This window comes from Sorex fumeus, unplaced genomic scaffold (genome assembly GCF_029834395.1).
Source record: "Sorex fumeus unplaced genomic scaffold, SorFum_2.1 ptg000001l, whole genome shotgun sequence".
Taxonomy (NCBI): domain Eukaryota; kingdom Metazoa; phylum Chordata; class Mammalia; order Eulipotyphla; family Soricidae; genus Sorex; species Sorex fumeus.
The window spans coordinates 2,875,359-2,898,458 of record NW_026606058.1 but is presented as its reverse complement, the minus strand read 5'-3'; the positions used below and the strand labels follow the sequence as shown (position 1 = coordinate 2,898,458).

The 23,100-nt window shown below is 47.9% G+C and overlaps 1 protein-coding gene and 1 non-coding gene across 4 annotated transcripts in view; one reads left to right on the top strand and one right to left on the bottom strand.

The window, feature by feature from the left end:
• Nucleotides 1-23,100, bottom strand: part of SNX27 (sorting nexin 27) — a 77,624-nt gene that overhangs the window by 34,213 nt on the left and 20,311 nt on the right. For 2 of the 3 annotated variants that reach the window (XM_056117768.1, XM_056117905.1), the window contains exon 2: nt 11,821-12,052. The exons of the other annotated variant lie outside the window; for it this stretch is intronic. In XM_056117768.1, coding sequence (XP_055973743.1) covers nt 11,821-12,052 — 232 coding nt within the window. The remainder of the gene's footprint in view (nt 1-11,820; nt 12,053-23,100) is intronic. 3 annotated transcript variants of the gene reach the window in all.
• LOC130035567 (U6atac minor spliceosomal RNA) lies at nt 13,980-14,096 on the top strand. The gene has a single exon (XR_008794247.1). It is a non-coding gene; the product is annotated as a U6atac minor spliceosomal RNA (small nuclear RNA).

Here is a 23,100-nt window from a genome sequence, read left to right as displayed (position 1 = left end):
TATCTGAAACCAAATATATATTTCAGCAGGAAGGGCACGTGCCTTGTCTGCGGCAAACCCAGGTTCGATCCCTGGCATCACAAACAGTCCCCTGAACACCACCAGGAGTAGTCCCCGAGCACAGAGTCAGGAGTAAGCCCTAAGCACCACTGGGTGAATCTCCCTGACACAACTGCCCCCAATCATGCAAAAAGTCTCTTTGGGACTTGAAAGGTAGTATACCAGGTAAGGCACTTGCCCTGCACGCAGCCAGCCTGGGTTGGATACCTGATACCACATATGGTAGCCCAGCACTGCCAGGTGTGGTCTCTGAGCACAGAGCCAAATTAAGCCCTAAGCATGACTGGGTCTGGTCTCCAAACCAAAAATTTGTCCTCCAGTTGACGGGCATTTGAACTGCTTCTGGGATTTAAAAACTGTACAAAACCCTATGACTAACTGTATACTTGTTTCCTGTTGTACATGCATGTTGACTGCCCTGGGTACGAACCTGAGTGAACTATATAAGGCATGTGAATATTCAACCTTGAGAGAAAGGCCAAACTATCAGCACCAGGGGCCTGGGTGAGGGGGCATGCCTTGTGTGTACCAGACGTGGGCCTGCAAGTGCCCTCATCTGTGAAACAGTCATGCGACTATTTTGCCCACTGAATTTGTGCCTTCTTGAACTAGTTTGTGGAGATAAAATCGCAAAAGCATTGCAATCTTAAATCACTTATTTTATGTTCTAATATTATTTTGTTATTACTGCTGGGAGAGGCTGGCAGCAGGGTACCCAGAAACCTAGAAGGCGGAAAATACGGTGCCAGGCTGGTGGAGGGATGGGTGTTTGATCACTGAAGCCCAAGCACAAAAGTTTGTAAACCTACAACTGTACCTCATGGTGTTTCACTAACAAAAATTAAAAAAAAAAATTTTTAATGATGGAGAATGGGCACTGGTGGAGGGATGGGTACTGGATCATTGTATAACTGAAACCCAAGCACAAAAATTTGTAAGTCTAGAACTGTACCTCATGGTGTTTCACAAATAAAAATTAAAAAAGAAAATAAAATTAAAATAAAAAAAAAATACGGTGCCAGGGATTAAATCCAGGCCTTGCACATGCAAGGCTCACCCCTGGTCCTATGTATTTTTGAGACATACAGACATAATTTCTTTCCTTTACAGGATATAAATATCTTCTACTAAATTTGTCTATTTATCCAAAACATCTTGATTTAAGAAAAAACTTTTAAGTCCACAGGGGCTGGAGCAATAGCACAGCGGGTAGGGCGTTTGCCTTGCACACGGCCAACCCGGGTCTGATTCCCAGCATCCCATATGGTCCCCTGAGCACTGCCAGGAGTGATTCCTGAGTGCAGAGCCAGGAGTAACCCTTGTGCATCGCCGGGTGTGACCCAAAAAGCAAAAAATAAATAAATAAATATTTAATCAACCTCTTTATAACCAATGCTATGCCTTAAAACATTTTCTACCCCTAGGACCAAAAAAAAAAAAAAAATCACTCACTTGAATTTACAAACTTTGAATTATATTTTGTCATTTAAGTCCATACTCCATATGGAATAATTTTTCTACAGATATAAAGTACCACTGATATATATATATATATGTATATATTTAAAGTTAATACTTAAAATTGGGGCCAGAGAGATAGTACAGTGGGTAGGACAATTCCCTTGCATAGAGCTGACTGGACTCAATTCACGGCATCTCAGATGGTCCCCTGAGCATTGCCAGGAGTGATCCCTGAGTGCAGAGCTGTGAGCACTGCTGGGTGTGGCTCAAAGACACCCCCCCCCCCCCACACACACACACACACGTGCGCGCGCGCTAAAAGCGAATACTTAAAAATCAAGTTGTAATTGAATTATTCTTAATAAAAAAATAATAGTTTTTAGAGGGTAATCTGGGCATACTATTCCCCACCGTGAACACGTAGGAAACTGGACAAAATATCATATAAGCAAGTATTTCAGCTACTGGACCAAAATGCACTGAACACTGTGTCCCCTGAGTGTGGGAAAGTCCAAGATTCCCCCATCGGCCCTGGTCTCCTCCACAAGCACCTCCTGACCTGCCTCACAGAGGGAGCCAGACAGGATTCAGGAATCCTTTGGGGGCCCCACGCGGAGGTGAGAGGTCAAGGCAGAGCAAGTGGCTACAAGCCGGCCCGGCTAACTCTGTGCCTGGATCCTACCGAAGTCAGGAGTTCAGCGAGGCCAAAGCAGCTAAGATTTGCAGGACCGCACAGAAAGCAGAGGGAGATGGAAACAGAAAGAGCACCAGAAATCTATCTGGAATCCCTTAAACTTCGGCTGAAATGGACCATTTTCCACTGAAACAAACAACCCCCACACAGGGTTTGGAACCACTGACCCCTGTCTGATCAGGAGACTCTGTGAAAGGCCACTCAGCGAGAATTCCAAGCAGCTAGGCCTTAGGGGTGGGGCTGGCTTAATTCTAGAGGAAAGGACATTCCACGCCAGGGGAGCTTCAAAACAAGCCGCAAAAATCCGAGAAAACAACAAAAACAAACAAGAAACCCACCACCTGCCTTGCGAAGTGAGGCTCCGAGTCTCCCTCTTGTAACGGTCCCAGCTCCAACAGCTCTGATATTTGGGCGACCTACAGGCAAAACTATGTGGGACGTGTCAGTGCACCACGGCCAGGAATCCGTGAGCACTACACCCAGGACGTGTGACAGCACCACAAGGAAGGAGCGTCAGCCCCGGGGACACACGCACAGGAAAGGGTGGCCTGGAGCGATCATCTCTGGGAGCCCCACAGCCCGGGTGACTCCCAGCCTCTCAACAGCAAAGGAGCAGGAGAAAAAGGTAGCAAGGCGATCGATCTGTAACTTAATGTCAGGAAGCCTGTGAAAATATAGAATACAATTCCCAACTAACACGCACACTAGCCAGCCAAAACTTATTAGCCATGAAAAGCAGAGTGGGAATGTGAACTATAGCCGGGGAATCAGCCCATTGGAAACAAAGGCACGGAGGAGTCCGCGGCTGCCCCTGCTCCCGCTCGGCCTAGGACCTGCTGGGACAGAGTGACGTGGACCCGGGAGCCTCCCCGGCCTGGACACACAGCAGGGGAGGGGCAGCTGAGGCCCTGCAAGGGGACACGCCACGCCACGCCAGGCCGCTGACCTAGCCCCTTCTCTTCCACTCAGAGAGGCCTGAGCAGAGCCCGGGGGGAGAATGAAGAAAAACCACTCCTAGAGGCAGGGTCCCAAGTGGACGGGACACAGCTGAGGAGGGACAAGAGACTTTCCCAAGGCCCGTAGATAAGGCAGAGCAGGCAAAGAGAAAAACCACGCAAAAACGAGGCTGGGAAGACAGCACAGCGGGCGGGGATCCTGCAGGCGGCCCATCCGGGCTCCTCTGCGTCCCTCCACACAGTTCCCAGAGCCCCACCAGGACAGGCCCTGAGCACAGAGCCTGGAGGGAGCCCTGAGCACTGCTGGGCGTGGCCCCAGACCAAACAGAAGCGCAGGAGAGAGAATCCCAAGGCCTGAAGCACACGGCTGCGCACTGAACGGTCCCCCAAGCATCGCCAGCCTCAGCCCTGGAACCCCTATACTCCCCTCCACACAGGACCTGAACCCCACTGCAGCCGACACAGCAGGGCGAAGCCCCTGCAGGAGTGGGCCGAGCCCCCAGAGCACTGCACGGGAAGCTTCCGCCTGGATGAGCCCCTCCAGCATTGCTAAAGGGCCCCGACAACAGATTACCCTAATGAAAGAGCTCATGGAAAAAACGATGAATAGGAACACAGAAAGAAAGTCAGTAAGTAAAGTAAAGGCCCTCCCGTTGATCATGGATTTGCTCGAGGGGGCCCAGTAACGTCTCCATTGGAGACTTTGCTGTTACTGTGTCTGGCATATCGAATACGTCACGGGGAGCTTGCCAGGCTCTGCCGTGCGGGCGAGATACTCTCGGTAGCTTGCCGGGCTCTCCGAGAGGGGCGGAGGAATCGAACTCGAATTGGCCATGCTGGCTGCGTGCAAGGCAAACGCCCTACCGCTGTGCTATTGCTCCTTGCTTCACACTTGGCTGGCCCAGGTTCAATCCCAACACGCCACATGGTCCTCCCATCTCCCCCTGGAGTGATCCCTGAGTGCCGAGTCAGGAGGAAGCACGGAGCACAGACAATATGGCCCCAAAACAAATAAACAAAAATTTAAAAAAAAAAAAGACCAAGAGCTCTGAAGTATGATATAAATATCATACAGAACCACAAATTAAATTAAGCAGGCTGCTTTTACTATGCCTGGAATGATATCTTCGTAAAAATGAAGGAAAAAAACATACCGACTCGGAATTTTCTTGCGGGGAGGGGGGTTTAGGGACAGTCCTGGCAGTGCTCAGGGGTCACTCACTCTTGGTAGTGCTCTAAGGACCACATGTGGCACCGGGGATCAAACTGGGTCAGTTGTAAGTCAGGCAAATTCCTCTCTATACTATTTCCCTGGCTTTCAACCGGGATCTTTGTATCACAACCCCCACCCCAAAATCTTCCAACATAGGGTAATATAATACACACACACACACACACACACACACACACACACACACACACACACACTCAAGACCAGCAAACACTAAGCGAATCCTCTGGCTGCTTTTATACACACACACACACACACACACACACACACACACACACACATTAACAGAAGTTCTTCAGGCAGAAGGCACAAGAGACACTGGATGGGAACAGTTTCCACAGTGATTAAGAGCACCAAAAATGATAAAATACTTTATGTTCTCCAGATGAATGCGATCTTTCTATGTCTGTCCCTCTCTTTCTGAGTCATTTCACTTCACATGATACTTTCCATGTAGGACCACTTGTGTATATAAATTTCAGGAATTTTGCTCCATGGCTTGGAGGCCAGACACACATGCTAGGGGAAAAGGGAGCTCAGATAGAGAAGGGAGCACCAAATAAAGGGTGTTGGGAGGATCCTCCCAGGGTGGGAGAAGCAAGCTGAAAGTAGACTATAGACCAAACATGATTGCCTCTCAATGCCTCTTCTGCAAACCACAACACCCAATAAGAGAGAGAGAACAAAAGGGAATGCCCTACCACAGAGGCAGGGTGGGATGGGGGGGATGGGGGGTGGGAGGGATACTGGGATCCATGGTGGTGGGAAATGGGCACTGGTGGAGGGATGGGTACTCGATCACTGTATAACTGAAACCCAAGCACAAAAATTTCTAAGTCTACAACTGTACCTCATGGTGTCTCACTAATAAAAATTAAAAAAAAAAAATAAAGACAACAATCTGTATAGTAAAAAAAAAAAGACAAAATACAAAAGAATGCTTTTTTTTTTTTTTTTTTGAGGAATGGCGAAAGGGTGAGCCACACCTGGCAGTACTCAGGGATCAGTCCTAGCAGTGCTCGGGGGCTGGGCTGGGCTGGCCACAGCAAGGCCAGAGCTCAGCCCTGTGCTGTCACGGCTCTGGCTCCTCACTCCCCTCATTTCTAATCTCTGTAGTTGTTCAGAGCAGAGACAACAGCAGAGCCACAGGTCACAGCGACTGCAACAGCCCCGGCCACGCTGCCGGCGGAGCCCGGCCCCCCTTCGGCCTGGCCCCTGCAGCCGTGGTGAACCCGAGCCCTACAAACACCAGGACAGAGGGGGTGGCCCCCCGACAAGCACCTCGGCCACACAGGCCTGTGTGGGGCTGCGGGGAGAGCTGGGTGGGCCGGAACACATGGGCCAGCACGCCGTGTGTCCACACTGACCAGATCCCACCCGGTCCCGAGCCCCTGGCACTGCGGGGGCCCAGGAGCAGTCCAGCGCGAGGCCCGAGGATGGAAGCATGCAGCCCGGCCTGAGGGCAGTGTTGGGAGCACTGGGGCTGGCACACGCCCTGCTGGGCATCTCGGGGAACGTGTGCATTCGGCAGCCGCAGAGAGGGCAGCACAGGGAGGGGAGACGGAGGTTTCCGTCGGGGCCAGTGAGACCCTGAGTCCTTCCCGGCTGGAGGAAGGGAGAGAACGTGGCCAGCCACGGGAGCCACCGGACGGAAGGAAGAATCCTGCAGGGCAGAAGATGGAGAGGAACAGGCCTGACCCCTGGTGTGCACCCCAGGCTGGACTCTTCCTCAGGGGAGTCCAGACCAAGGTCAGCCTACAGTAATTCCCTGCACTCCTCAGTGGGGAATCATAAAGCCCAGAGTCTGCACTGCAGCCAAGCCAAGTTGGACCCCAGCACCACACACGTGCAGAGCTGGGACTAAGCCCTGTGGCCCCAGAATCAAACTATACTGTACTGTCCTCCCGTTATTCATCGATTTGCTTGACGGGGCCCAGTAACGTCTCCATTTTGAGACCTGTTACTGTGTTTGGCATATCGAATACGGCACGGGTAGCTTGCCAGGATTTTCCCTGCGGGCGAGATACTCTTGGTAGCTTGCCAGGCTCTCTGAGAAGGACAGAGGAATCGAACCCGGCTTGGCCAGGCTGGCTGCGCGCAAGGTAAACGCCTTACCCGCTGTGCTATCGCTCCAGCCCCCCCAGAATCAAACAAAACAAACAAATACACAACAAAAATCAAGAATACAATTAAAAAAAAATACTCAATGTACAAAGATCCAAGAGGATCTAACCCTTCCTCCCTCCAGGAAAATACACTAACCAGAGTCCAACCACAAAATGATGTAAATACTGAAATGTTCACGCATATATAATTAGTGGAACAGAACAGAATACAGAAATAGAACCACAAATGTACCTTCAGGTGATTTTCCACACTGATGCCATGATATTTCAATGGGGAACAAGGCCATTCTTTTGGAACAAAGTTGAAACCACTAACAGTCATGTGGGGGAAAAAGGATCATGACTTTGTATCATACAATACATAAAAATCCACTCAAAATAAACCGTACGCTTAAATGGAAGAGTAAAACTTATGCTGCAGTCCGTATAAAAAAAAAAATTGGCATTTTCTCCAACAGTTAAATGTGGGTTACCTTCTGACACAGTTTTTCTACTTCTAAATACATATCCAGGAAACAGAAACAGATCTCCACATAAAAGCCTGTTTATTATAGCATTACTTATAATAGCCAAAAAAGCAAAAACAGGGATCAGAGTGAACAGCAGAGCGTCTGCCTTGCACATGGCCAAGCCCCGTTCAACCCTTGACATCCCATAAGCACTCAGGGCAGGGAGTAACTGCTGAGAGCAGAGCCTCGGTGTGACCCAAAAAGAAACCTAAAAAAAGCTGTAAGAGGGGCCAGGAGATGGTACAACAGGCAGGGAGCTTGCAGGTAAGGGTACAGGGCCACACCAGGTTTGATCCTGGGCACCCGCTGGCTATTCACCCTAAGCGTTTTAGGATTCACCAGTGAACTGCCCCTTCTCCTGCCCCGAGAAGCTCCCAGCGCTCTTACAAGCACTCCGAATCCCTTGAGTTTAGCTTTAACCTTTCCTTCGTGCTTTACAATTCCCCAAGAGAGGCTTGGTTACTCAGTGACTCTGGACTTTGTATCTGAAGTGAATTTCTTGCTTTTCTACTTCCCCGGTAACTTTTCAAATTTTACTATAGAAAAATGTTCTTTGTTTAAACACAGAGAAGACTGTTGATGTTCTGTGCCTAATATTTGGGAGTTGACTGACTCGAATATATCTACTCCTGGGCATCCGTCATAATTACTGGGCTCGGGCTTCAGTTGCTGTAGTTCCCAACACCCCACAAGGGACGTCCCGCCGTGGGACCTGGACGGACCCTGGGCGAGTGGCAAAGCTGCCCCGGTGTCAAAATGGGACAGCCCAGAAAGCATAAAAGCACAGTTTTGATGCAAGCCACTATGATTTAAGGGACAGGATCCCCCTACCCCCGTGGGGAAGGACACGCTGAGCCAGCCTGAGGACCTAGCCTTGGACTTCGGGCAAGCCCTGCAGGCTTCCCCGGAGCCCAGAGAACTACGTTTCGGAGTCTGTATCTGTTACTGTGTTTATCCAAATAACTGCAAGTATTAATAAGAAGTAAATTTAATTGTTTTATATTTACTAGTAGCTAGGGAAAGAGAACTGCAGCACTGTCCTCCCAGTGTTCATCGATTTGCTCGAGTGGGCCCAGTAACGTCTCCATCGTGAGACTTGTTGTTACTGTGTTTGGCATATCGAATACGCTACAGGGAGCTTGCCCTGGGGAGGTGGTACTCAGCCACCCGAAGGCGTTGCGTTGTGCACCCACTCTTGCGTTCACAGCCCAAAATGGTCCCCCCACACACACCCAGTACAGAGCCAGGAGCAAGCCCTGAGCATAGCCAGGTATGATCCAAAAACCAGTAAATAAAATAAGATCGATACCTGGGGCGCGTGCATTGCAGGCTGGAGCCCAGGCTCGCTCTGATACCCGATGGGGCCCCTGCACACCAGGAAGCCAAACCCCCCTCACCCTGTGCTATGCTGGGACTACAGGGGGTGACTCGAAACTCCCCAAAATAAAAATAAGATGAAAAGGCAGCAAAAAAACAAAACTTTACAAAATGTGTGTGTGAGAGAAGCAAGATAGTTTACTGAAACTCAGAAAGATGTGGGGACAGGGAAAGAGATGGAGCACGTGTTCCAGAAAGACGGGCTTCTCCAGGAAACGCAACCAAGACACCAACAGGAGCAAGGAAGAGAATACGTGCAAGGAACAACTATCTGATTAGAGACTTGTGTTCAGAATCCATAAAGAACTTCTGCCACAAAATAACAAGAAAATATAACCCATTATTTTAAACCAGAAAAGAAAAATGACTCTAGGGCCGGAGCCACAGTACAGGAGGTAGGACGTCCGCCTTGCACGTGGATGACTGGGATTCAATCTCTGGCGCCCCATATGGTCAGTCTCCGAGCCTGCCAAGAGTCATCCCTGAGTGCAGAGCCAGGAGTAAGCCCTGAGTACCACCAGTGTGGCCCCAAAGCAAACAAACAAAAAAAAGACTTCAAATATACAACGAAGAATGGATAAAAAACCAAACTGGTAGTAAAACCATCTAAAAGAAGACTATCAGTAATTAAAAACAAGTTAGGGATTATGCAATAAAATGTGTGACACCTCGAAGAACTACACTAAGTAAACGATGTCACACTTAAAGTAATACACATGACTGTATTCATTTGACGTTAAAAACGGGCAAAATAGGGGCTGGAGAGATTGCACAGCGGGTAGGGCGCTTGCCTTGCACGCGGTCGGCCTGGGTTCGATTCCCAGCATCCCATATGGTCCCCTGAGCACCGCCAGGAGTCATTCCTGAGTGCAGAGCCAGGAGTAACCCTGGAGCATCGCTGGGCGTGACCCAAAAAGCAAAAAAAAAAAAAAAAAAAAAAAAAAAGGGCAAAAATAGGACAGACAACCTATAGTTGACAGGGGAAAGGATGATTCCCAAAAACTTTCTGGAATGAAGAAAATGTTCTAGGGGTAGGAGAGCTAGAACCGTATGTAGGACACTTGTAAGTAAAGAATTGTATGTAAGGACGATATGTAAGACCCAGATTTAATCCCTGGTACAACATATGAGGATCCCTGAGCCCAGCTAGGAATGACGGCTGGGAGCAGAGCCAGGAATATGCCCGGAGTACTGCCAGGTGTGGCCCAAAAACTGCAAAAAGAAGGAAAAAGATGATTCTATTCCTTGACTGTGGTGGTAGTTGATTACAAAGCTATGTACGTTTATCAAAACTCGTGGAAATGAACATTTAATATGGGTAAATGTTAATGGAGGTAAATCATGAGAATAAAGTTTGGTTGTTTTGTTTTTTTGGGTCACACTCAGCAGTGCTCAGGGCTTATTCCTGGCAGTGCTCAGAGGACCAGGTGGGATGCTAGGGATGGAACCTGGGGGGGCCGTGTGCGAGGCAAGTGCCTTGCCTACTGTATTACTGCTCCAGCCCCAAAGTTCGTATTTTTTCAAAGTAGTTTAATTTCTTTTCTCAAGTCTTACAGAGGTTCCCCAAGGTCTTGGATAATTCCCGAAAGGTCTCAACATACAATCTGCCCTACTTCCTTCCAGGACCTGCTCTCTACTTCCATGCTAAGACTAAATGCCTGAAGTCTCAAAGTCGACAGCACATTAAGATACAGAACTCTCACCCCGGCGGCCACAAACCTCCAGAAGAAAAACCCAGAACACGGGACCAGTGACTGAAAACTCCAGGCCACATGGAGACAGTATGGGCTGTCCCTCCCCATTTCCCCGCCCATCCAGTCACGCAACAACCTATACTATTCGTAACAAGCAGTATAAAATAAATTATTCAGCATCTGCCTGTGGGGCAAGCTTTGGGGGTGGGGGGGGTGGGGGAATTTGAAATAATGGTGGAGGGAAGGTGTACTGGCAGTGGGACTGGTGCTGAAATACTGAATATAATCGATCACTGTCACTGTCACTGTCCTCCCACTGTTCATCAATTTGCTTGAGCGGGCCCAGTAACGTCTCCATTGTGAGACTTCTTGTAACTGTGTTTGACATATCGAATACAACACAGGTAGCTTGCCAGGATTTGCTGTTCGGGCGAGATACTCTCGATAGCTTGCTGGGCTCTCCGAGAGGGGCGGAGGAATCGAACCCGGCTCGGCAGGGCCGGCCATGCGCAAGGCAAACGCCCTACTGCTGTGCTATCGCTCCAGCCCCATGAAGTGAACGGCTTTATAAAAATAAAATTGACAAACTAAATAAACAAAATAAAATAAAACGGAACTCTAGACTGTAGATGCTCTGAATCTGCAATGACCACCCCCCCAACAAGTCTACGTGCTATCTCCAGCTGCGTTACACTGGCCTTAAAACACTGGATCCTTCTGGAAGTTTTCTGGCTTCTTTGTTGGCTGTTAAAAAACTCTCCGCTGGGGCTGGAGCAATAGCACAGCGGGGAGGGCGTTTGCCTTGCACGCGGCCAACCCGGGTTCGATCCCCAGCATCCCATATGGTCCCCCGAGCACCGCCAGGAGTAATTCCTGAGTGCAGAGCCAGGGGTAACTCCTGAGCATTGCCGGGTGAGACCCAAAAAACAACAACAACAACAAAAAAAAAACCCTCACAAAAAAACTCTCCACTAAAAAATTTACTATAAATGTCCAGTGGCTGGTTCCTTACTGGGGCAGTCCCAGTCTCAGGAACTGCAACTTGAATCAGCAGGCAGCTCTGAAGACGCGTGGGCTCTCCGCCAGTAGCTACAGAATCTACTTTGCATTTTTTACAAATAACAAACATTTCTCATATGCCCCAATACGCCCAAAACAATGAAAGGCAAATAAGATAATACTGTGACCAAGAGAAAAATTCGAGAGATCGAGCTATCAGTGACAATTAGGTTTTGAAGAACTAACAAAGGCCTTTGGGTGTGCATCACCCAGACCTCAAGGCAGGCTTTCCTGAATATCCAAAATAGCAACAGATTAGAAATGTCCAAAGAAGTTTCTCTGAAATTCATTCTTAATATAATTAGTCCTTTTTTGGGCAGAGAGTTCACAGATATGTGTGAAAATGGAGAAGCCTGGGGTAGGAGAGGGCCTGAAGGGTGAGGACACCTCGAAGAACTATACTAAGTAAACGATGTCACACTTAAAGTAATACACATGACTGTATTCATTTGACATTAAAAACGGGCAAAATAGGGGGCTCCGTTTCATTTTGATAGTTCACCCCGGGCAGTAAATCAAGGTGCAGCGTCTTCTGGGGGAGACCAGCAACTTCAAACCAGCCACTTCCTCTCGGGCTCTAGGAAGGCACATCCATGATGCAGCCAGAAGAACAGGGACTAAGGGTCCGAGGGCCAAGTGGGGCTGACACTCACCACGAACTTCTCACCATTCTGCTCCACGTGTTTGTACGTGGGGACCGAGATGGGCACTGCCTGCTTTTCTGTGTAGTCGTAGAATGACTGTCCCAGGGAGTCGTCGCCGGGATCTAGGTTATCTGCCTCGTGAGGGGGCACCGATAACACCGTCAAGATCAGTTCCTTCTCGCCTGCGCGGATCAGGTCGACCACCTGCTTGTGGGTGGCCCCCTCCACATTCACGCCGTTCCTGCGGGAAAGGGAAAAAAAAAGACGATCTCATAAACCGGTGGGTCCAACGCCCTCCTGTCCACCCCCCTGCCCCCATCTGGTATCACATCGCGGGAACCAGAAAATGCCGGTTGGTTCCAGAAAGGCTACTGATGTCCTCGCAGATCATAGAGCGGGGACCGACCTCAGGACCCGGTGGGGGGGGGGGAGACATGGAAACAGGCGAGGGGTCCCCGGAGCGGAACACTGGGCTCGAACACACGGCCTCGGGGAAAGCTCTGGGGGAAGAGTAAAGCCGAGGAGGAAACAAGCTTTGAAAGCAAAGAGCTGATCGTCCGAGGAAGCCAGAGCAGCAAGCAGGCGTCCAGCAGAACCGAGGGTCGGGACCACCCAGCCTGAGGACCGCACCCAGCCGGGATTCCCTTAAAGAAGGCTTTCCCGGACAAGACTCCAAGAGGAAAAATGGCAATCGCTTTAACTTTACTTTCTTTTTTTTTTTTTCTGCTTTTTGGGTCACACCAAGTGATGCTCAAGGGTTCTTGCTGGCTCTGCACTCAGGAATTACTCCTGGCGGTGCTCGGGGGACCATATGGGATGCCGGGGATCGAACCCAGGACGGCCGTGTGCAAGGCAAGCGCCCTACCCGCTGTGCTATCGCTCAGGCCCCCTAACTTTACTTTCATATCTGACTTCACCTGAGACCCATGATTAGTCGAACTTCCTTTTCTATCAAGTTTTGTCAGTTAAATGGTACTTATCTTCACATAGATTTCACACCATCTTTTTAAAGGAAAGGAAATCACTTCTCCAAAACTCTACTATCAAGATCCCTGAAGGAGACCCCACTTCCTCTGTTCTCCCAATCACTTTCATTCACCTCCCAGGGTTCTATCTACTTCTTTTCTGCTCTGTGCTCTCTCTCTCTCGCTCTCTCTCTCTCTCTCTCTCTCTTTCTCTCTCTCTCATATCCTTGTGTAATTAGTTCAAACTAAAAAAAATACAGGTGCTTTTGGGGTGAGGGATGAGCATATGCCTGGCATGTGTGAGGATCTGGACTTGATCTCCAGTACAAACCAATATGTGTGTGTGCGTGTATAATATATGTTATATGATATTTATTGATCCAGAGAGAAAGTGCAATGCAGCTGATCACAGTGTTCATTTGGCACCACATATGGTCCTCCATTCCAGTAAACACACACACACACACACACACACACACACACACACATGTGTTGTAAATATAGTAAATACATATATTTACTAACCAATTATATACATCTAAGGTTACAGAATGAGTCAGTCTCCTCATTCTCCTTTTTTGTTTCACTGGGTATAAAAAGGCTGTAACTGAAAAAAGGTTAGAAAGAACAAAAGTCCTGTCAAGAAAGATGCTGATTCTCAGGAAATTCACTTAGCAAACCCAACTCCTTTCCCAGAATGCTGACCAGTGACTGTGTCAGCAAAACTCCGGCAAACAGCGGCCTGGGGGTCCCCTCCAGGGCCAGCCCGAAGGGTGTAGGAAGTTCACACCTGGCCTTTAGTCAGTTTGAGAAAAGCTGATCCACCTTCTAGAGTTAAACTGCTTCGGTACTGTTCCAAACCACTGTTTTTTTTTTTTTTTTCATTTCCTAAAAACGAGGCTAAGTTTAGTAACACGCCCTCCACAAGCTTGAGTCACTGGCACTGTCTTCGTCAGAGTCTGGCATCTGAAACATCCATTCATGTAAACAGCAGGCAGATCACCCGGCTCGGCTCCTTACTCTGAGTCTAGTCATCCGGCCAGGAAAGTCGGCAGATTGATACTTCACTACCCCACATCTAGTTCATATATCAACATTTTTCAATAATTTCATAATTTACTAGTTATGGAAGAAAATCAAGAGCCTCTTGCACTGATTAAAAAAAAAATCTGGATCAGGTCAGACTAGTGATTAAAAAAAAAAAAGTTGCAAGAAAGGAGAGAGGGTTTGCACTCCCCCTGACAGATGGAAGGGGGTCTGGCAACAAGCATGTGGTTGAGGCATCACCATCGACTTCGTGGCATCTAACCAACGTTCTTTTTAAAGATGCTGATGAGGCTGGAGCAATAGTACAACAGACAGGGTGCTTGCCTTGCAGGTGGCTGACCCAGGTTCAATCCCTGGCATCTCAATATGGTCTCCCGAACCCTGCCAGGAGTGATTCTTCAGCATAGAGCTAGGAGTAATATAAATAATAAAGAATTTAGGGAGGACCAGAGCAATAGTGCAGCAAGCAGGGCGTTTGCCTTGCAGACGGCCGACCGGGGTTCAATTCCCGGCATACCATATGGTCCCCCAAGCACCGCCAGGACTAATTCTTTAGTGCAGAGCCAGGAGTAAGGTTACCCTTGAGCACTGCTGGGTGTGACCAAAAAGTCAAGCTCCCTGTGACGTATTCGATATGCCAAACACAGTAACAACACAGTCTCCAATGGAGACGTTACTGGGCCCGCTCGAGCAAATCGATGATCAACGGGAGGGCCTTTATTTTACTTACTTTACTTTTAAAATGATAAGTTGGTCATAGAGCAAAGCACCATAGAGAAAATGGGCACCAGGGGTAGATCTACATGACTTAAAATCCTGGCACTATTAGAACTAGAAGTGATTTTGATCAAGTCAGCAGGCTTTCTCAAGTCTTGCTTCCAACATCTGTAAAGCAGGAACAGGAATGAGAGCTTGCAGGCGCTTCTGAGGATCCAAGTGATCGCTCAGAACAATGCCTGAACACTTGGATCAGGAGCATTAAAAAACAAACAAACTATGTACCTGTGGCTATGAAGAATTTTTTATTTTATTTTTTGTTTTGTTTTAAGGCCACACTGCTGTGCTCACAGCTTACTCCTGGCGATGCTCGGGAGACCATAGAGGGTGCCAGGGATTGAACCAGGGTCGGCAGGAATGCAAGGCGAGCGCCTTACCCATTGTGCTATGGCTCTGGCCCCTATGAAAAGATTTTAGAGGAAAAACTGAAAATCTAGAGCTGGGGGTTGGCAAAAGAATTCATCTAAATTTATGGTCAGATTAGTAGTTCTGATACTTAGATAGTAAAAGAGATACAATTGAAAAAGCGAAGGTTCAAAATGAACATAAAAATTTTTGTACGTCTACAAAGAAAACTACAAAACGCTAGTTCAGGAAATAAAAGAGGATACGAGGAAATGGAAAAATATCCCCTGTTCATGGATCGGGAGAATTAACATTGTCAGAATGGCAATACTTCCCAAAGCACTGTATAAATTCAATGCAATCCCTATTAGGATATCCATGACATTCTTCAAAGAAGTGAAGCAAACACTCCTGAAATTCATATGGAACAATAAGCCCCCACGAATAGCTAAAGCAATTATTGGGAAAAAGAAAATGGGAGGAATCAACATCCCTAACTTCAAGCTCTACTACAAAGCAGTAATAATTAAAACAGCATGGTACTGGAACAAAGGCAGAGCGGCAGACCAATGGAACAGGGTTGAATATACTGACATCTCCCCCCAAGCATACGAGCATCTAATCTTCGATAAGGGGGCAAGAAAAGTGAAGTGTAGCAGGGAAATCCTCTTTAACAAATTATGCTGGCAAAACTGGACGGCTACATGCAAAAAAATGGGCTCAGATCTCTGCCTAACTCCATGTACAAAAGTAAGATCAAAATGGATTAAAGACCTCAACATCAGACCGGAATCCATAAGGTACACTTAAGACAAGGTTGGCAAAACCCTCCATGACATAGAAGCTAATGGTATCTTCAAAGATGTCACGCCGCTGGCCAAGCAAGTGAAAACAGAGATAGACAAATGGGACTACCTTAAACTAAGAAGGTTCTGCACCGCAAAAGAAACAGTGACCAAAATACAAAGACAGTATACAGAATGGGAAAGGATATTCGCCAACTACACATCTGATAAGGGGTTAATTTCAAGGATATACAAAGTACTGGTTGAACTCCACAAAAAAAAAACATTCAACCCCATCAAAAAATGGGGAGATGAAATGAATAGAAACTTTCACAAAGAAGAAATCCGAATGGCTAAAAAGCACATGAGAAAATGCTCTACATCATTAATCATCAGGGAGATGCAGATCAAAACCACAATGAGATATCATTTCACACCACAGAGACTGGCCCATATCCACAAGAACAAAAGCAACCGGTGCTGGCGTGGATGTGGCGAGAAAGGGACCCTCCTTCACTGTTGGTGGGAATGTCCACTGGTTCAGCCCTTCTGGAAAACAGTATGGACGAATCTCAAAAAATTAGAAATTGAGCTCCCATTTGACCCAGCAATACCACTCCTGGGAATATATCCCAGAGAGGCAAAAAAGTATAGTTGAAGTGACATCTGCACTTGTTTGTTCATTGAAGCACTCTTTACAATAGCCAGAATCTGGAAAAAACCTGAGTGCCCGAGAACAGATGACTGGTTAAAGAAGCTTTGGTACATGTACACAATGGAGTACTATGTAGCTATTAGAAAAGATGAAGTCATAAAATTTATATACAAGTGGTACTACATGGAAAGTATCATGTTAAGTGAAATGAGTCAGAAAGAGAGGAACAGACATAGAAAGAGTGCATTCATCTGGGGAACATAAAATAACAAAATAGGAGACCAACACCCAAGAATGGCCGAGATTAGTACCAGGAATTTTACTCCATGGCTTGGAGGCCAACCACACATACTAGGGGAAAAGGGAGCTCAGATAGAGAAGGGAACACCAAATAAAGGTGTTGGGAGGATCCTCCCAGGATGGGAGAAGCATGCTGAAAGCAGACAATAGACCAAACATGATTGTCACCCATTGCCTCTTTTGCAAACCACAACACCCAGAAGGAGAGAGAGAGAACAAAAGGGAATGCCCTGCCACAGAGGCAGGGTGGGATAGGGGGGATGGGGGGTGGGAGGGATACTGGGATCCGTGGTGGTGGGAAATGGGCACCGGTGAAGGGATGGGTATTTGATCATTGTATAATTGAAACCCAAGCACAAAAATGTGTAAGTCTGCAACTGTACTTCATGATGTCTATTAAAAAATTTTTTAATAAAAAAAAATTTTTTTGTACGTCCAGGCCAGTGCAATGGTACAGAAGGCAGGGCACTCACCTTGCAAGCAGCAAACCTGGGTTCAATTCCCAGCATCCTACATGAACTCCCCAGCACTTTCAGGAGTGATTCCTTAATGCAGGGCCAGGAGTAACCCCTGAGCATCACTGGGTGTACCCCCAAAGCAAAACAAAAAATTTTTTTTCTGTACACCTCTAGGAATGTCTTGCTAACTTCTTCTTTTTATTTATTTATTTATTAAATTAGGAGTACTGCTATTTATTCAGCCACTGATTAGCTGATTGGATTGGGCATGAACTCCACTTCTTTTTAAACAAGCGGGGCAAACAAAGCCTCCTTTGGAAACTGGGGGGGGGGGGGGAATATTGGATATGAAACATCCCTTTTACGTTACTGCTACCCATTCCACGAACTGTGCATCTGTGGAAGAGTTTGAGAATGATGCTCGGTGTGCCCTGCCACGTAGGAACCCGGTGGAGATTCCCAGCCCATATGCTGCCCCAGCAACAGCACTGGCACCCCCAAGTACCACACTGGGCATTGCCTGGGTACCACCAGATGTCAGGTCCAAAATAAATACACAATAAAAAAGAAATGCTGTGCAAATCTAACTTTTCAGCACTCTGATGTTTTCCCTTAAAGGATTTTTTTTTTTTGCTTTTTTTTGGGTCACACCCAGCAATGCACAGGGGTTCCTCCTTGGCTCTGCACTCAGGAATTACCCCTGGCGGTGCTCGGGGAGCCATATGGGATGCTGGGAATTGAACCCGGGTTGGCCGCGTGCAAGGCAAATGCCCTACCCGCTGTGCTATTGCTCCAGCCCCCCCTGAAAGGATTTTTGACCTGCGGCACTCTGTTCCTAAGGCTCGGGGGTCAGTGACTATACAGAGAACTCGCATGGAAAACTGCTGCTCTGGGCACAGGCTTTCTCCAATCCCCGTCGCCCAAGGAAGAAGTCCCACCAGGTCACTGGTTTTAAAAAAAAAAGGGGAATGAGTTACGAGGAAAGTCAAGAACTACCTTCATCCCTTCAGTTTCCAAGTTAGAATAAACGGGGCTGGAGCACAGCGGGGAGGGCGTTTGCCTTGAACGCAGCCGACCCAGGTTCGATTCCCAGCATCCCATATGGACCCCCGGAGCACCGCCAGGAGTAATTCCTGAGTGCATGAACCAGGAGTAACTCCTGTGTGTCGCCGGGTGTGACCCGAAAAGCAAAAACAAAACAAACAAAAAAAACAAAAAACCAAGTTAGAATAAACTCTTCGTAAGTTATCCTCAGAAATATGCCCTAACAATGTCCAGAGACCCTTAGGGGGCAGCAGTGGCGGGGCGGGGAGCCTGACTGACCTCCTCCTCACTGCTGAGACCCACCTGCAAGCTGGCTACCACCCAAAACACCTTTCTGAAAAACAAACAAACAACAACAACAAAAAAAAAAAAAACGGGAAAGACTTGCTAGTCTTTACTTGCTAAACCAACTTGCTAGTCTTTACTTGCCTCTTGTAGAAGAAATACTACACATCCGTAATTTCATACAAAACTGTGTATTCCTTCATTTTTTCCCCAAATTAAATGAGTGGAATAAAGCCTCAGAAAGCTCGGCTTTATGAGAGGCTTCCCAGGGGTTGGAGAGAGAGCATAGGAAGGAGGGCGCTCGCCTTGCACATGGCTGACCCAGGCTTGATCCCTGGCATCCCAATGGTCCCCTAAGCACTGCCAAGGGTTAATTCCTGAGTGTAGAGCCCCGAGCATTGCCAGGTGTGGCCCAGAAACCTAAATAAACAAACAAGCAGGGCTTCCCTCCAAAAGAATTGGGGCGGGGCTGGGGCGGGGGTGATGGAGATAGTTCCATCGGGTGGGACATCAGAGCACAGGCACTTATGTGCAAGTTCCTGGTTTGATTTCCGGCAAGAAAAAAATCCAGAGGCCTCCGATTGGAATCTCTACGGCATATCTCTTTCCCCACAGAACATTACTATGGGGACCAGCGAGATGCAGGGGGCGTAAGGCGCTCGCCTTCAACCTGCTGATGGCACTCTGAATCCCTGGCACCATATATGGCCGGTCCCTGGAATAGCTTCTGAGTACCACCACCACTGGGTGTGGTCCCCCACCCCCCCTAAAAAAAAAACAAAACCAGAAAGAAAATGTTTATATACAGACAAGTAAATGCAAACATAAAATCTACAAGAGAAATTCCACCAGAACACACTTCCTCTACAACGAGTGGCCTTTGGAGTCAGATGGCAGGGTCTGAATACTGTCTACACCATGTAACAGATGCGACCTTGGTCATCAGGTAATCTCACAAATCACAATCACAAATCATCCTGTTATTCGTCGATTGCCTCGAGCAGGCCCCAGTAACGTCTCCTTCATCCTAGCCCTGAGATGATATTCAAGGCTCTTTAGGAGAATGAGACCCATCATTGTTACTGGTATTTGGCATATTGGGGACGCCACGGGGAGTTTGCCAGACTCTGCCCTGTGGGCAGGCTGCATTCGGTAGCCTGCCAGGTTGTCCAAAGTAGGAATGAGATAATAAGATGTTATAATAAGTTGTTGCGCGGCCACGAATGCGGCCACGCGGTTCCGGGAGCTGGTTTTTATAGTCTCTGAGTCTTGGCCGCTGATGGGATTACAGGTAATCTCACTACCCCTCAATTCCTGATACAAAAACAGAAAGGGATTAATCCTGGCTCTACTTTCCAGAGCTTGAGATGGGACTCTGGAAGGGGGCGAGCACTCAGTTAAGCGGGCTCCTGCGACAGTTCCATCGGGTGGGACAGCAGGCTGGTGGCCAGGCCTCCTTTCTGCCACCACTCTCCCTTGCCTTTTTCCTGTTTCGCAACATAACCACCTGGACTTCCCTGAAAGTGAATGACTGCATTCCAAGAATGGCGACAGAGACCCGAGGGAACCTCCTGGAGCTGCCACGCCCGCGTCATAGGAACAGCGACAGCCCATGTTTTTTCAGGTGACAATTCAACTAATTCAGGAAAACATTAGTTACAGCGCTAGGCTGTTGGTAGGTGGGCACTCCATGTAAAATTCTTTCAACTTTCTGTACGCTTTTTTCAGAATAAAATAAGGGGAGAAAGTCCACCCCAAAACTCCAAACCCTACCCAGACCAATTTTGTTCTCTTAGTTAAGTCGCCTAATCTTTTTTGTGCTCTAATCAATGTAAAGATATACTTGATCATTTTAATCAGTTTCACTTTTTATTGTTTGTTTTTGGGTCATACTCAGCAGGGTTCAGGACTTACTCCTGGCTCTGTGCTCAGGGATCTCTCCTGGCAGGGCTCCAGGGAACACAGGGGATGCTGGGTGCAAGTCACTTGCTATGGCTCCGGTACCACAGATTTAAGTAAGACTTTTAATCCAAGCTGTTAACTGCAAAAGCCAGAGTCCATGCTCTGCATGCTAGAGCCCCGGGGTCTGTCCTGAGCACCTCAGGGTCTCCTGAGGACTACCAGGAGGACCCCCAACACTGCTGGGTGTAGCCTAAAACCCCAAACAAACAAATTCAATCAATCTAGTAGTCATTCAATCTAGTAAGCAGAATATTACTTTGAGCCCCTGTAACATGCAAGAAAGCAATCACAGCCTGCACGTTTTGTACCGTTTTGGATAGGAAACTCCTAGGACAACGAGCAATAAAACATACTCTTCAATTCTTTAGATGAAAATACAGAGGGGTCAGGGAAACGGCTCAAGGGTAAGGTACAATCTTCGCACACGAGGGGGCCAGAGTTCAACCCCTGACTCCCCCTGGGATCTCCTGACGATAGATGGGCTCCCCCGCCCCCGCCCCGCCTCCCAGTGCCACTAGGTCTGGTCCCAATAGGAAGAAAAGGCAAGGGCTGATATTACACTGTTCATCAGGATGGTCCAAATTAAAATGAGGGCTAAAGCCAAAAGCCAAGTTACCAAGAATGCGAGAGAACTAGCACTCTCATCTGAAAGCGGGTAAAAGCCAAAGGACAACAAATCTGACTGCACTTCCCAGTGTTACACACTCACAAGATCCAGCGATCTACTTCCACGAGAAATGAAAACACAGTCACACAAACAAATGGGGCTGGATGATCACTGAAGTTTTGGTTTTTTTTTTTTTCTTTTTGGGTCACACCCGGCGATGCACAGGGGTTGCTCCTGGCTCATGCACTCAGGAATCACTCCTGGCAGTGCTCAGAGGACCATATGGGATGCTGGGAATTGAACCCGGGTCAGCCGCGTGCAAGGCAAACGTCCTACCTGCTGTGCTATCGCTCCAGCCCCTGATCATTCAAGTTTTTATTTCATAGTCCAAAGTATTTCACTGGTACAAAGAACCCCAATATCTGTTAAGTGGTGGGTAGATAAATTATGGTACACGGATGCAATGAAGTACTCCAGTGAAGGCAGGGGGGTGGGTGGAGATGGGGAACCCATAACAACACAGATGAATCTCAAAAATGCATCGGAGAAAGAAGTCACACAGAAAGGTGATTTGATTCCATTTACAGGAAGACCTAGATGAGGGGGGAAGCTGTTCTGAAACGGTAGAAACCAGATCAGTAGTTGTCCACCGGGATGTGAGCACCAAGAACACATGGGAGCTTTCTTTTTTGAAATTTTTCGTTCTTAGGTCACCCCCAGCAGTGTTCAGGGATCACCCTTGGCAGGGCCGGAATCAAAGCTGGGTCATCTGGTCACCCAGGTACAAACAAACGCCCTCCCTACTCGCTGTACTATGGCACCAGGGCTGATAGCTTTCTTAAACGATAAGAATATTATTCTACAAGTTGATTTGAGGTGGCGATTCAATGGGTCTACACTTCTGTCACAACTTTACACTTAGAATGTGTGTTTTGTTCCAGGGAGATAGTTCTGGCGGCAGAGCACATGGCAAGAGCATTCAAGGCCCCGAGTTCCACCCACAGCACCACGAGTGCCCTCCAAGGGGCCCTGGGTGACCCTGGTGATCCCTGAGCACTTGTGAGTTCAGGGGTGGGTGCTCGATGTGTGCTTGGTGGCTGAGATCAGCCACCCCAGAACCCCCCATCAGAGGAACAAAGAGACTGGGGACCACAGACTGGTGGTCAAACTGGCCGGTTTAACGCAGGGCTGTCAGCATACTTACAGAACGTCTGAGTGGACCTGAGGTCTAGGACAACATGCTGGTGTGACTGATCACTTACAGAGGTAAAGTGTTTTGGTGGAGGAAATTCTCTGGGAGTTTAACTCAAGGAGATGCTGTCTCCCAGGGACATCTATAATGTTCTTCTCTTTCCCTTCAGCTGCACATATGAAACAATTACGTTTACTTCCTATTAACACTTCTGATAAGTGTTATTATCAAATATTTTGATAAACACAGTAAGGGAGACAGATTCCAAAACTTAGTTCTTTGGGCTCCAAGGGCAAGCAAACCTTTTACTGCGAATCCCAGACTAAGTCCTCAGGCCACTTCAGCTTGTCCTTCCCCACGGGGGTCCTGTCCCTTCAGTCGGAACAGCTGACAGCAAGACCATGCTTTTATGCTTTCTAGACAGCACAAAGAAAAGGTTAAAGATAAACTCTGGGGGTTAGGGGTGCTCCTAAGAGCACTGTGAGCTTCTCTGGGAGGGGGAACTGGGGCAATTCACTGATGAAGCCTTAAGCACAACTAAGCATCACTGGTGTAGCACCAGTCAGATACCACCTGACTAAGCATATAAGGAGAAACCACACCCCAGACCCCACCCTACAGGGTGGGACCCTATTTCTTAAAAGTGTGCGTTTGACTGTATAAAAATTAAATATCCGTGATGTTGAATTATGGGACTGAAAAGACAGAACAACAGGTAAGGCGCTCGTCTCCTAGATGCGATTCCTGGCATCCCGTATGGTCCCCTGAACCACACCAGACGTGATCTCTGAGCACAGAGCCAGGAGTAAGCCCTGAGCACAGCCTGCAACACACATTATGGTTAAGACAGTGCCACCTACTTCATGG